General features: G+C 42.8%; 2 protein-coding genes across 2 annotated transcripts in view; both read right to left on the minus strand.

Moving 5' to 3' along the window:
• Window positions 1-6,279, minus strand: part of plxnb3 (plexin B3) — a 60,600-nt gene extending 54,321 nt beyond the window's left edge. Inside the window, 1 exon segment of the mRNA XM_054619868.1 lies at window positions 6,212-6,279. The gene's annotated coding sequence lies outside the window, so the exon portion shown is untranslated.
• Window positions 1-12,500, minus strand: part of abcd1 (ATP-binding cassette, sub-family D (ALD), member 1) — a 33,755-nt gene that overhangs the window by 6,785 nt on the left and 14,470 nt on the right. The window contains exons 18-19 of the mRNA XM_054598624.1: window positions 6,212-6,272; window positions 3,352-3,433 (exon numbers count right to left, since the gene is read on the minus strand). Coding sequence (XP_054454599.1) covers window positions 3,352-3,433; window positions 6,212-6,272 — 143 coding nt within the window. The remainder of the gene's footprint in view (window positions 1-3,351; window positions 3,434-6,211; window positions 6,273-12,500) is intronic.

Below are 12,500 nucleotides of genomic sequence, written 5' to 3' on the forward strand. Positions count from 1 at the left end.
GTAACTGGTCTGTTTACTGGTCTGTAACTGGTCTGTAATTGGTCTGTTTACTGGTCTGTAACTGGTCCGTTTACTGGTCTGTAACTGGTTTGTTTACTGGTCTGTTTACTGGTCTGTTACTGGTCTGTTTACTGGTCTGTAACTGGTCTGTTTACTGGTCTGTAACTGGTTTGTTTACTGGTCTGGTCTGTTTACTGGTCTGTAACTGGTCTGTTTACTGGTCTGTTTACTGGTCTGTTTACTGGTCTGTAACTGGTCTGTTTACTGGTCTGTAACTGGTCTGTAATTGGTCTGTTTACTGGTCTGTAACTGGTCTGTTTACTGGTCTGTAACTGGTCTGTTTACTGGTCTGTTACTGGTCTGTTACTGGTCTGTTTACTGGTCTGTAACTGGTCTGTTTACTGGTCTGTAACTGGTTTGTTTACTGGTCTGTTTACTGGTCTGTTTACTGGTCTGTAACTGGTCTGTTTACTGGTCTGTAACTGGTCTGTAACTGGTTTGTTTACTGGTCTGTTTACTGGTCTGTTACTGGTCTGTTTACTGGTCTGTAACTGGTCTGTTTACTGGTCTGTAACTGGTCTGTTACTGGTCTGTTACTGGTCTGTTTACTGGTCTGTAACTGGTCTGTAACTGGTCTGTAACTGGTTTGTTTACTGGTCTGTTTACTGGTCTGTAACTGGTCTGTTTACTGGTCTGTAACTGGTCTGTTACTGGTCTGTTACTGGTCTGTAACTGGTCTGTAACTGGTCTGTTACTGGTCTGTTTACTGGTCTGTTACTGGTCTGTTTACTGGTCTGTAACTGGTCTGTAACTGGTATTCCAGCAGCTGCACTGACTACTTCTGGTTCTTCAGGCGTTCTGACTTCACTTCAACATCAAAGAGAATATTTCATCACAGCCAATTTTAAACACACACACACACTCACTAGTTGGAGTTACTATCATTCTGAGGTCTTCTCTCCGCCGTCAGCCATACGCCTCATCACCATGGTTACCTCGACCGTCACTACGGAAACCCTGACTAGCAGAGAAACACAACCACTTTTACCATGAAAACCGTTTTATTCCTCTCAGTCCAGGTGTCGCAAACACTAACCCTGAACCAAACCTGGTCCTGAAGACAAACCTGGTCCTCAAACTGAAACCTGGTTTCAGCCTGGTTTAAGCCTGGTTTCAGCCTGGTTTCAGCTCGCTTAAGCCTGGTTTAAGCCTGGTTTCAGTCCGGTTTCAGCTCGGTTTAAGCCCGGTTTAAGCCTGGTTTCAGCCTGGTTTCAGCTTTGTGGAAGCATCAAGCACAAATGTGTGTGTGTGTGTGTGTGTATGTGTGTGTGTGTGTGTGTGTGTGTGTGTGTGTGTGTGTGTGTGTGTGTGTGTGTGTGTGTGTGTGTGTGTGTGTGTGTGTGTGTGTGTTGTCTCCACAGGGAGCGATGGAGAGAAACCAGCTTCTTTATGGATTATTAATATCACCTCCAGCTACACACACAGTCGGTGTGTGTGTGATCTGACACACACACGGGGGAGGAGGGGGAGGTGTGTTCTCCTCTGGGGGGGGGGGGGGGCTCAGCAGTTGGTGTGATCAAGGACGCTTCATTCACACTCCACTCGACAGCATGTGTGTATGTATGTGTGTGTGTGTATGTGTTCGTATAAACTGTTTAGAGGCCACGCCCTAATCTGGGATCACCAAAAGACGTCCCCGTCCCCAAACCCCCCTAGTCTTTGTGAGTCTCCCCCCCCCGTCAGTTGAGGTTCAGGGCGTCACAGCAACAATAACAAACATGAATACAGGAAGTGGAGTCTAGTTCCTGAAGTGTTTGTTCTCATTCTGACGCTGCTGATCACTGAACACGTTTGAGACACTTTCATACGAGAAAAGCATCACAAAGAGTTTTAGAAATAAAGAAAGATGGACACACAACAACTATAACAACAACAATAATATGATGATGATCAGCACACAAAATACCTACGATCAATATACTCCAGTGAAGAAGGAAGACACAGATTTGTGGTAATCTGTTTTATATTTTGAATAATTATAAATATGCAGTGTTTTAAAAAAGGAGATATTGACAGTTAAAACATTAATGTGGTATTTGAACATTTTGATGAATCAATAATGTTTTATAATTGTAGCCGGAATCTAATCATGAGGTGACTAAACATTCAAACCATAGAACCCGAATAACTGGGGTACTACAGGAGACCAAACATATCTACTAATGCGTACTCCAAAGACCCAATCATAACCAGGGTACTCCAAAGACCCGACATAACCAGGGTACCCCAAAGACCAAATCATAACTAGGGTACTCCAAAGACCCAATCATAACCAGGGTACTCCAAAGACCCGACATAACCAGGGTCATAACTCCAAAGACCAAATCATAACCCGATAACCCCAAAGGGTACTCCAAAGACCCAATCATAACCAGGGTACTCCAAAGACCCGACATAACCAGGGTACTCCAAAGACCCAATCATAACCAGGGTACTCCAAAGACCCAATCATAACCAAACTCCAAAGACCCAATCACCCAAAGACCCGATCATAACCAGGGTACTCCAAAGACCCAATCATAACCAGGGTACTCCAAAGACCCAATCATAACCAGGGTACTCCAAAGACCAAATCATAACCAGGGTACTCCAAAGACCCAACATAACCAGGGTACTCCAAAGACCCAATAAACAGGGTTCTCCAAAGTCATAACCAGGGTACTCCAAAGACCCAATCATAACCAGGGTACTCCAAAGACCCGACATAAACAGGGTACTCCAAAGACCCAATCATAACCAGGGTACTCCAATCATAACCAGGGTACTCCAAAGACCAAATCATAACCAGGGTACTCCAAAGACCCAATCATAAACAGGGTTCTCCAAAGACCCAATCATAACCAGGGTACTCCAAAGACCCAATCATAACCAGGGTTCTCCAAAGACCAAATCATAACTAGGGTACTCCAAAGACCAAATCATAACCAGGGTACTCCAAACACCCAACATAAACAGGGTTCTCCAAAGACCCAATCATAACCAGGGTACTCCAAAGACCAAATCATAACTAGGGTACTCCAAAGACCAAATCATAACCAGGGTACTCCAAACACCCACCATAAACAGGGTTCTCCAAACACCCGACATAAACAGGGTTCTCCAAAGACCAAATCATAACCAGGGTACCCCAAAGACCAATCATAACCAGGGTACTCCAAAGACCAATCATAAACAGGGTTCTCCAAAGACCCAATCATAACCAGGGTCAAAGACCCAATCATAACCAAGGTACCCCAAAGACCAATCATAACCAGGGTACTCCAAAGACCCAATCATAACCAGGGTACAAACGTCTCCATGGCCGTGTTCCACTGGGGTTCGGTCTTGTCCGGTCTGGTCTGGTCTGGTGTGGTCTGGTGTGGTCTGGTGTGGTCTGGACACCACACCAGACCACACAAGGTGTCTGAAGCATTTGAAGATGATGAAGACGACGGTTAGTAGTCTGTTACCGTGAAGATGGATGAAGGTCAATGATAATTATTTGTAGCCTCTTAAAGCAACAGTTCAACATTTAGAGTCAGATGTTCAGTCCAGCAGCCGGTTAGCTTAGCATAGCACAACAACTGCTAGCTGTCTGTTTTACAGGAGGTCGGGACTCCAGGAAGATTCTGGTCTCCATGAGTTTCCTGTCAGTGTGAAAATGAACAGGTCCAGAACTACAAGAACCAGATCGGAACTACAAGACCAGGATCAGAACTACAAGAACCAGATCAGAACTACAAGAACCAGATCAGAACTACAAGAACCAGATCGGAACTACAAGAACCAGATCGGAACTACAAGACCAGGATCAGGACGGCAAGACACTGACCCACACTCAGTTGGACACAAACAGCAACACACACACACACACACACTGTGTGTGTGTGTGTCACACACACACACACACACACACACACACGTGTCTGTGTGTGTGTGTGTGTGTGTCTGTGTGTATGTGTGTGTCTGTGTGTGTGTGTGTGTGTGTGTGTGTGTGTGTGTGTGTGTGTGTGTGTGTGTGTGTGTGTGTGTGTGTGTGTGTGTGTGTGTGTGTGTGTGTGTGTGTGTGTGTGTGTGTGTGTGTGTGTGTGTGTGTGTGTGTGTGTGTGTGTGTGTGTGTGTGTGTGTGTGTGTGTGTGTGTGAGAGCTGATTAAACATTAATCTTAATCTGGACTCAATCCTTCAGATTAGTCAAATGGACATTTCAGTTAAATAATCTTCATCACACTGATGGTGATGATGATGATGATGATGATGTCACTGATGCTGCTTTGTTCAGGTCACATGACTCTTCTCAGAAAACAACCAATGACATGTGACCACAGGTTCCACCAGCCAATCAGCTGTCAGACCAGAACCAGTGACTGGTGGACTGGAATCAATGGATCTGATCAGCAGCTGATTGAACTCACCGAAACAAAAGTTAATTTCAGAATAATGTACCTGATGAAGTTATTTCAAAATAAAGTACCTAATGTAAACAGCAGAAACCAGCAGAGAAGAGAAGAGTCGGACATGTTTGTAGTTCCATGAGTTAATGAAGAGATTAGACTACAAATATGACAGTCGCCCTGTTAAGATGAGTTAATTGTGTTTATTAGTTTCTTATTAGAGTTACTGATCCGGTTGAAGCTCCTCCCTTTATTTCACTGAACCAGATCCCGAATGTGACGTCATCACAGGGGGAACCTCCGGTCCCAGAGTCCCCTCAAGACCCCAAGACCTAAAGACCTGAACCCTCAGGGATTTACTATGTGTGTATATACATACATACATATACATATATAAACACACAGTACCAGTCTAAAGTTTGGACACACCTTCTCATTCAATGTTTTTATTTTTATTTTTTTCTACATTGTAGATTAATATTGAAGACATCCAAACTATGAAGGAACACATATGGAATTATGTGTTAAACAAACAAATGCTCAACAAACCAGAATATGTTTTATATTTTACATTCTTCAAAGTAGTTGAATGAGAAGGTGTGTCCAAACTTTTCACTGGTACTGTATATATATATATATATATATATATATATATATATATATATATATATATATATATATATATATATATATATATATATATATATATATATATATATATATATATATATATATATATATATATATATATATATATATATATATATATATATATATATATATATATATATATATATATATATATATATATATATATATATATATATATATATATATACATATATATATATATATATATATATATATATATATATATATATACTGAAAATCACACTTTGTGACTCTGAACTTCTCCCCGTACGCGTGCATGATAGCGTGTTCGTTCGTGTGTGTGTCGGATGTTCCAAGCCTGTCCTGGCACGGCTCAGCCCGCAGCCACATACTGAATAGCTGACATTCCGACACACACACACACACACACACACACACACACACACACACACACACACACACACACACACACACACACACACACACACACACACACACACACACACACACACACACACACACACACACACACACACACACACACACACACACACACACACACACACATCACACACACACACACACACACACACACACACACACACACACACACACACACACACACACACACACATATACACACACACACACACACTCACACACACACACACACACACACACACACACACACACACACACTCACACACACACACACACACACACACACACACACACACACACACACACACACACACACACACACACACACACACACACACACACACACACACACACACACACACACACACACACACACACACACACACACACACACACACACACACACACACAGACACACACACACACACACACACACACACACACACACACACACACACACACACACACACACACACACTCACACACACACACACACACACACACACACACATACACACACACACACACACACACACACACACACACACACACACACACACACACACACACACACACTCACACACACACACACACACACACACACACACACACACACACACACACACACACACACACACACACACACACACACACACACACACACTTCTAAGCGGACTCTGGAGGTCTCGGGACTGTTGGGGGTCGCAGTGGTCCGGGTCAGACTCACCTGAGCTCTGCGGTCCGACAGGGTCCGACCGGTCCGGAGGCTCCAGAGACTCCGACAGCCGCTCAACAGGTCCGACAGACAGACAGAGAGACCGACAGAGAGACAGACCCACACAGACCCACAGAGAGCCACAGACCCACAGAGAGACAGACCGATAGACAGACAGACCCACAGACCCACAGACCCCGCCCCGCCCCGCCGCGCCGGGAATAGAACCCACAACCTGCTGCGTCACGTGTCATAAGAACGTGAGAAAAACTACATCCTACAGAGAACTGAAGATATGACGTCATAAAGAACGTACAGCTCAGGTTTTCAAAATAAAAGCACTACGTCACACTAATGCTGGACTCCAGTGACGTCACTCACTTCTCTAATAAACACATGACGACTTCCTGTTTATTAGTGGTTTCATGAAGTACTTTAGTATCATCATAAAGTACTTCAAATACATCATAAAGTACTTCAAATACATCATAAAGTACTTCAAATACATCATAAAGTACTCAGTGTTTTAGTGTGGAGTATGAAAGTATGAAAACTCAAGTAGAGTACAAGAACATATATATATATATATATATATATATATATATATATATATATATATGTATATATATATATATATATATGTATATATATATATGTATATATGCGAGAGCGAACTCTCTCTCCTCTGTCCTGATTCTCCTGGACCTGTCAGCGGCGTTTGACACAGTGAACCACCAGATCCTCCTCTCCACCCTCGAGGGGATGGGCGTCTCAGGCTCTGCACTCTCCCTGCTTGCATCCTACCTGACAGGCCGATCCTACCAGGTGACATGGAGGGGGGCCGTGTCAGAACCACGCACGCTGACTACGGGGGTTCCACAAGGTTCAGTTCTGGGCCCCCTTCTCTTCTCGCTCTACACAACATCTCTGGGTTCTGTTATTCGCTCGCATGACTTCTCCTACCATTGTTATGCCGATGACACCCAGCTGGTCTTGTCATTTCCTCCCGGTGACACCCAAGTGGAGGCTGCATTGCTGCGTGCTTGGCTGACATCTCGAAGTGGATGGCGACACACCACCTGAAGCTCAACCTGGACAAAACCGAGCTACTCTTCCTCCCGGGGAAGGGTTGCCCCGCTGAGACCTGTCCATCACCATTGATGATGCCGTGGTGACGCCAACTCGGACTGTGAGGAATCTGGGTGTGACCCTGGACGACCAACAGGCTCTCAGGCTCTGGTCATCTCCCGCCTGGACTACTGCAACTCACTCTACTCTGGTCATCTCCCGGACTACTGCCTCACTACTTGGGCGTCGGCCATCAGACCTCTGGAGCTCGTCCAGAAAGCTGCAGCTCGTCTGGTGTTCAATGACCCAAGTTCTCCCACACAACTTCCCTTCTCCGTTCTCTACACTGGCTCCCTGTAGGAGCATCCAGTTACAGACTCTGGTGCCTACAGGGCAGTGAGAGGAACAGCTCCTTCCTATCTCCAGGCCATGAAGCCCTACACCCCCCCCCACCACTCCTCTCTGCTGCCTCGGGGTGACTGGTTGCCCCGTCGCTCAGAGGTCCCTGCAGCCGATCCACCCGGTCACAGCTTTTTTCTGTCCTGGCCCCTCAGTGGAGGAATGAACTCCCCACTGACCTCAGGACAGCAGAGTCACTGCCCATCTTTAACCTCACCTCTTCATGAAGTACTACCTGATAAAGAAGTACTACCTGATAAAGAAGTACTACTGATAAAGAAGTACTACCCTGAGCCTTCCTCGTAGCACCTATTATATTCGTATTAGTCTGTTGCACTTATTGTTTTCGTAGTAATTTGCCTCTGCACTATACTTTTGCTCTGGTTTATACTTTTAGATGCTTGTTTAAGAAAGGAGATGCACTTATGACTTCTGGTGACTAGTAGTTCTCTTGAATACCTATGTTGAATACACTTCCTGTAAGTCGCTTTGGATAAAAGCGTCTGCTACATGACTGTAATGTAATGTAATGTAATATATATATATGTTTAAATCTGTACACATGAGACATCATCTGTCCTTACACCCTCACCTCCTCTGTCCTTAGACCCTCACCTCCTCTGTCCTTAGACCCTCACATCCTCTGTCCTTACACCCTCACATCCTCTGTCCTTAGACCCTCTCACATCCTCTGTCCTTAGACCCTCACATCCTCTGTCCTTAGACCCTCACCTCCTCTGTCCTTAGACCCTCACATCCTCTGTCCTTACACCCTCACATCCTCTGTCCTTAGACCCTCACATCCTCTGTCCTTAGACCCTCACATCCTCTGTCCTTACACCCTCACATCCTCTGTCCTTACACCCTCACATCGTCTGTCCTTAGACCCTCACTCTGTCCTTAGACCCTCTGTCCTTAGACCCTCACATCCTCTGTCCTTACACCCTCACATCCTCTGTCCTTACACCCTCACATCCTCTGTCCTTAGACCCTCACATCCTCTGTCCTTAGACCCTCACATCCTCTGTCCTTAGACCCTCACATCCTCTGTCCTTAGACCCTCACATCCTCTGTCCTTAGACCCTCACATCCTCTGTCCTTAGACCCTCACATCCTCTGTCCTTAGACCTCACATCCTCTGTCCTTACACCCTCACATCCTCTGTCCTTAGACCCTCACATCCTCTGTCCTTAGACCCTCACATCCTCTGTCCTTAGACCCTCACATCCTCTGTCCTTAGACCCTCACATCCTCTGTCCTTAGACCCTCACATCCTCTGTCCTTAGACCCTCACATCCTCTGTCCTTAGACCCTCACATCCTCTGTCCTTAGACCCTCACATCCTCTGTCCTTAGACCCTCACATCCTCTGTCCTTAGACCCTCACATCCTCTGTCCTTAGACCCTCACATCCTCTGTCCTTACACCCTCACATCCTCTGTCCTTAGACCCTCACATCCTCTGTCCTTAGACCCTCACATCCTCTGTCCTTAGACCCTCACATCCTCTGTCCTTACACCCTCACATCCTCTGTCCTTACACCCTCACATCCTCTGTCCTTAGACCCTCTCACCTCCTCTGTCCTTAGACCCTCACATCCTCTGTCCTTACACCCTCACATCCTCTGTCCTTAGACCCTCACATCCTCTGTCCTTAGACCCTCACATCCTCTGTCCTTAGACCCTCACGTCCTCTGTCCTTAGACCCTCACATCCTCTGTCCTTAGACCCTCACATCCTCTGTCCTTACACCCTCACATCCTCTGTCCTTAGACCCTCACATCCTCTGTCCTTAGACCCTCACATCCTCTGTCCTTAGACCCTCACATCCTCTGTCCTTAGACCCTCACATCCTCTGTCCTTAGACCCTCACATCCTCTGTCCTTAGACCTCTGTCCTTAGACCCTCATCCTCTGTCCTTAGACCCTCACATCCTCTGTCCTTAGACCCTCACATCCTCTGTCCTTAGACCCTCACATCCTCTGTCCTTACACCCTCACATCCTCTGTCCTTACACCCTCACATCCTCTGTCCTTAGACCCTCACATCCTCTGTCCTTACACCCTCACATCCTCTGTCCTTACACCCTCACATCCTCTGTCCTTAGATCCTTCTCCAGGATGGACAGAAGTCAATAGATGTCATGTGTACAGAATGAACATAACAGAGATACAACACATTCAATGTTCATGACATAAATGATTCATATAATCACAGTAGCAGAGTAACCAAGGAAACAATAAGAATACTGATAATAACAGCAATGACTAAAGTAGAATTATAATAATGAAATAGGGAATAGTATTAGTAATGTGACTAATAATAATAATAGTAATAATAAAAATAAATTAAAAAACAATAATAATAGTAATGTGATGAAAAATAATAATAATAATAATTGTAATGTGACTAATAATAATAGTTATGTGACTAATAATAATATTAGTTATGTGACTAATAATAATGATAATAATAATAACAATAATAGTAATGTGACTTATAGTAATGTGACTAATAACAACAATAATAATGTGACTAATAATAATAATAATTATAGTAATGTGACTAATAATAATAATAATAAGTTATGGGACTAATAATAATAATAGTTATGTGACTAATAGTAATTATAATAATGATAGTAATGTGACTTATAATAATAATAGTAATGTGACTAATAATAATAATGTGACTAATAATAATTATAATAATAGTAATGTGACTAATAATAATAATAATAATGTGACTAATAATAATAATAATAGTAATGTGACTAATAATAATAATAGTAATAGTAATGTGACTAATAATAATATTAATGTGACTAATAATAAAAAGCCACGATTTATGAAGACCTGCGAGGTGAGAAAGCAAAAAGACTCCAGGGAAGAAGCAAAGTCAGTAATGTGCATAAATAGGAGATTAATACATAAAGAGATTAATATTAATATTTTTAAAACACTTCATTCATGAATGATACAAAACTCCAAATCATTTCTTGTCTTTTCCTTATTGGTAATTTTATTTTGAAAAGCACTGGACAAATAAAGGTTTTCATTGTTACAGAATAAAACCATCTTCATCACCATCATCTTCATCATCACCATCATCATCACCACCACCATCATCATCATCATCACCACCATCATCTTCACCATCTTCATCATCATCAATATAAACATCATCTTCATCATCATCAATATAAACATCATCTTCATCATCATCATCATCATCAATATAAACGTCTTCTAAAACTCTGGATTTATAGATAAAATATAGATTCTATAGATTTTATAAAGAATAAAGATTTAAATTGGCACAAGTGAAGCAGAGTCATGTGACTGAGAAGGTTCGTTGGAGATGATCAGTCCTGATCAGAATCGGTCACCGCCGATCAACGCGCACTGCATGCTGGGTAGATTTGTGTCCGACTTGATCCCGACTTGCTCTGACGTCATGAACACGTGTTCAACGATGACCTCAGAGAGGAGGCGGCTGCAGGTTTTAGAGCCGACTGCATGGCCCAGTGCATGATGGGAAATGCCTGCTGTCTCCTGATCAAAGAGCTGATTGGCTCTTAGTTTAGACAACAAACACCACGTTTTGTAGAAAATTCTTATTTTCTGAGTAAATGTAAGATTTGACGCTAGATTGTTGACTAGTGGACTCACGTTGTGCGATGATAATAATAATAATAATTATTAACAGATTAACAATGTGAAGCATCAGAAACCTTTAAAGGAGAGAACCATGTCACTGATGGACATCATAGAACCCAAACGTAGTCTATAAACTACAGGTAGCCTACATATAGTCTATAAACTACAGGTAGCCTACATATAGTCTATAAACTACAGGTAGCCTACATATAGTCTATAAACTACAGGTAGCCTACATATAGTCTATAAAACTACAGGTAGCCTACATATAGTCTATAAACTACAGGTAGCCTACAAATAGTCTATAAACTACCTACATATGTAGCTATAAACTACAGGTAGCCTACATATAGTCTATAAACTACAGGTAGCCTACATATAGTCTATAAACTACAGGTAGCCTACAAACGTAGTCTATAAACTACAGGTAGCCTACATATAGTCTATAAACTACAGGTAGCCTACATATAGTCTATAAACTACAGGTAGCCTACATATAGTCTATAAACTACAGGTAGCCTACATATAGTCTATAAACTACAGGTAGCCTACATATAGTCTATAAACTACAGGTAGCCTACAAACGTAGTCTATAAACTACAGGTAGTACTATAAAAACTACAGGTAGCCTACAAACGTAGTCTATAAACTACAGTAGCCTATCTAAAACTACAGGTAGCCTACATATAGTCTATAAACTACAGGTAGCCTACATATAGTCTATAAACTACAGGTAGCCTACATATAGTCTATAAACTACAGGTAGCCTACATATAGTCTATAAACTACAGGTAGCCTACATATAGTCTATAAACTACAGGTAGCCTACATATAGTCTATAAACTACAGGTAGCCTACATATAGTCTATAAACTACAGGTAGCCTACAAACGTAGTCCATCAACTACAGGTAGCCTACAAACGTCACCAACAGGAAGTAAACGTTTCAATGACTTCCTGTGTTTTCATTGAAGGCTGAACACTGTTCCTCTTGATCGCAGTTTTTTCTCAACACCCCCTGCTGCTGCCGCTGCTCTCGTCCTCTTTAGAGGCGGAGTCAACTCCAACGAACCTAGTCATGTGACTGAGTCATGTGACTGAAATGTTAAAAAGTTCAAACATTTCAAGTTTGAACATCATAAAGTGATGATTTAATTTTGAACGTTATTCATTAGAGG

Source organism: Anoplopoma fimbria, chromosome 1 (assembly GCF_027596085.1).
Source record: "Anoplopoma fimbria isolate UVic2021 breed Golden Eagle Sablefish chromosome 1, Afim_UVic_2022, whole genome shotgun sequence".
NCBI lineage: Eukaryota > Metazoa > Chordata > Actinopteri > Perciformes > Anoplopomatidae > Anoplopoma > Anoplopoma fimbria.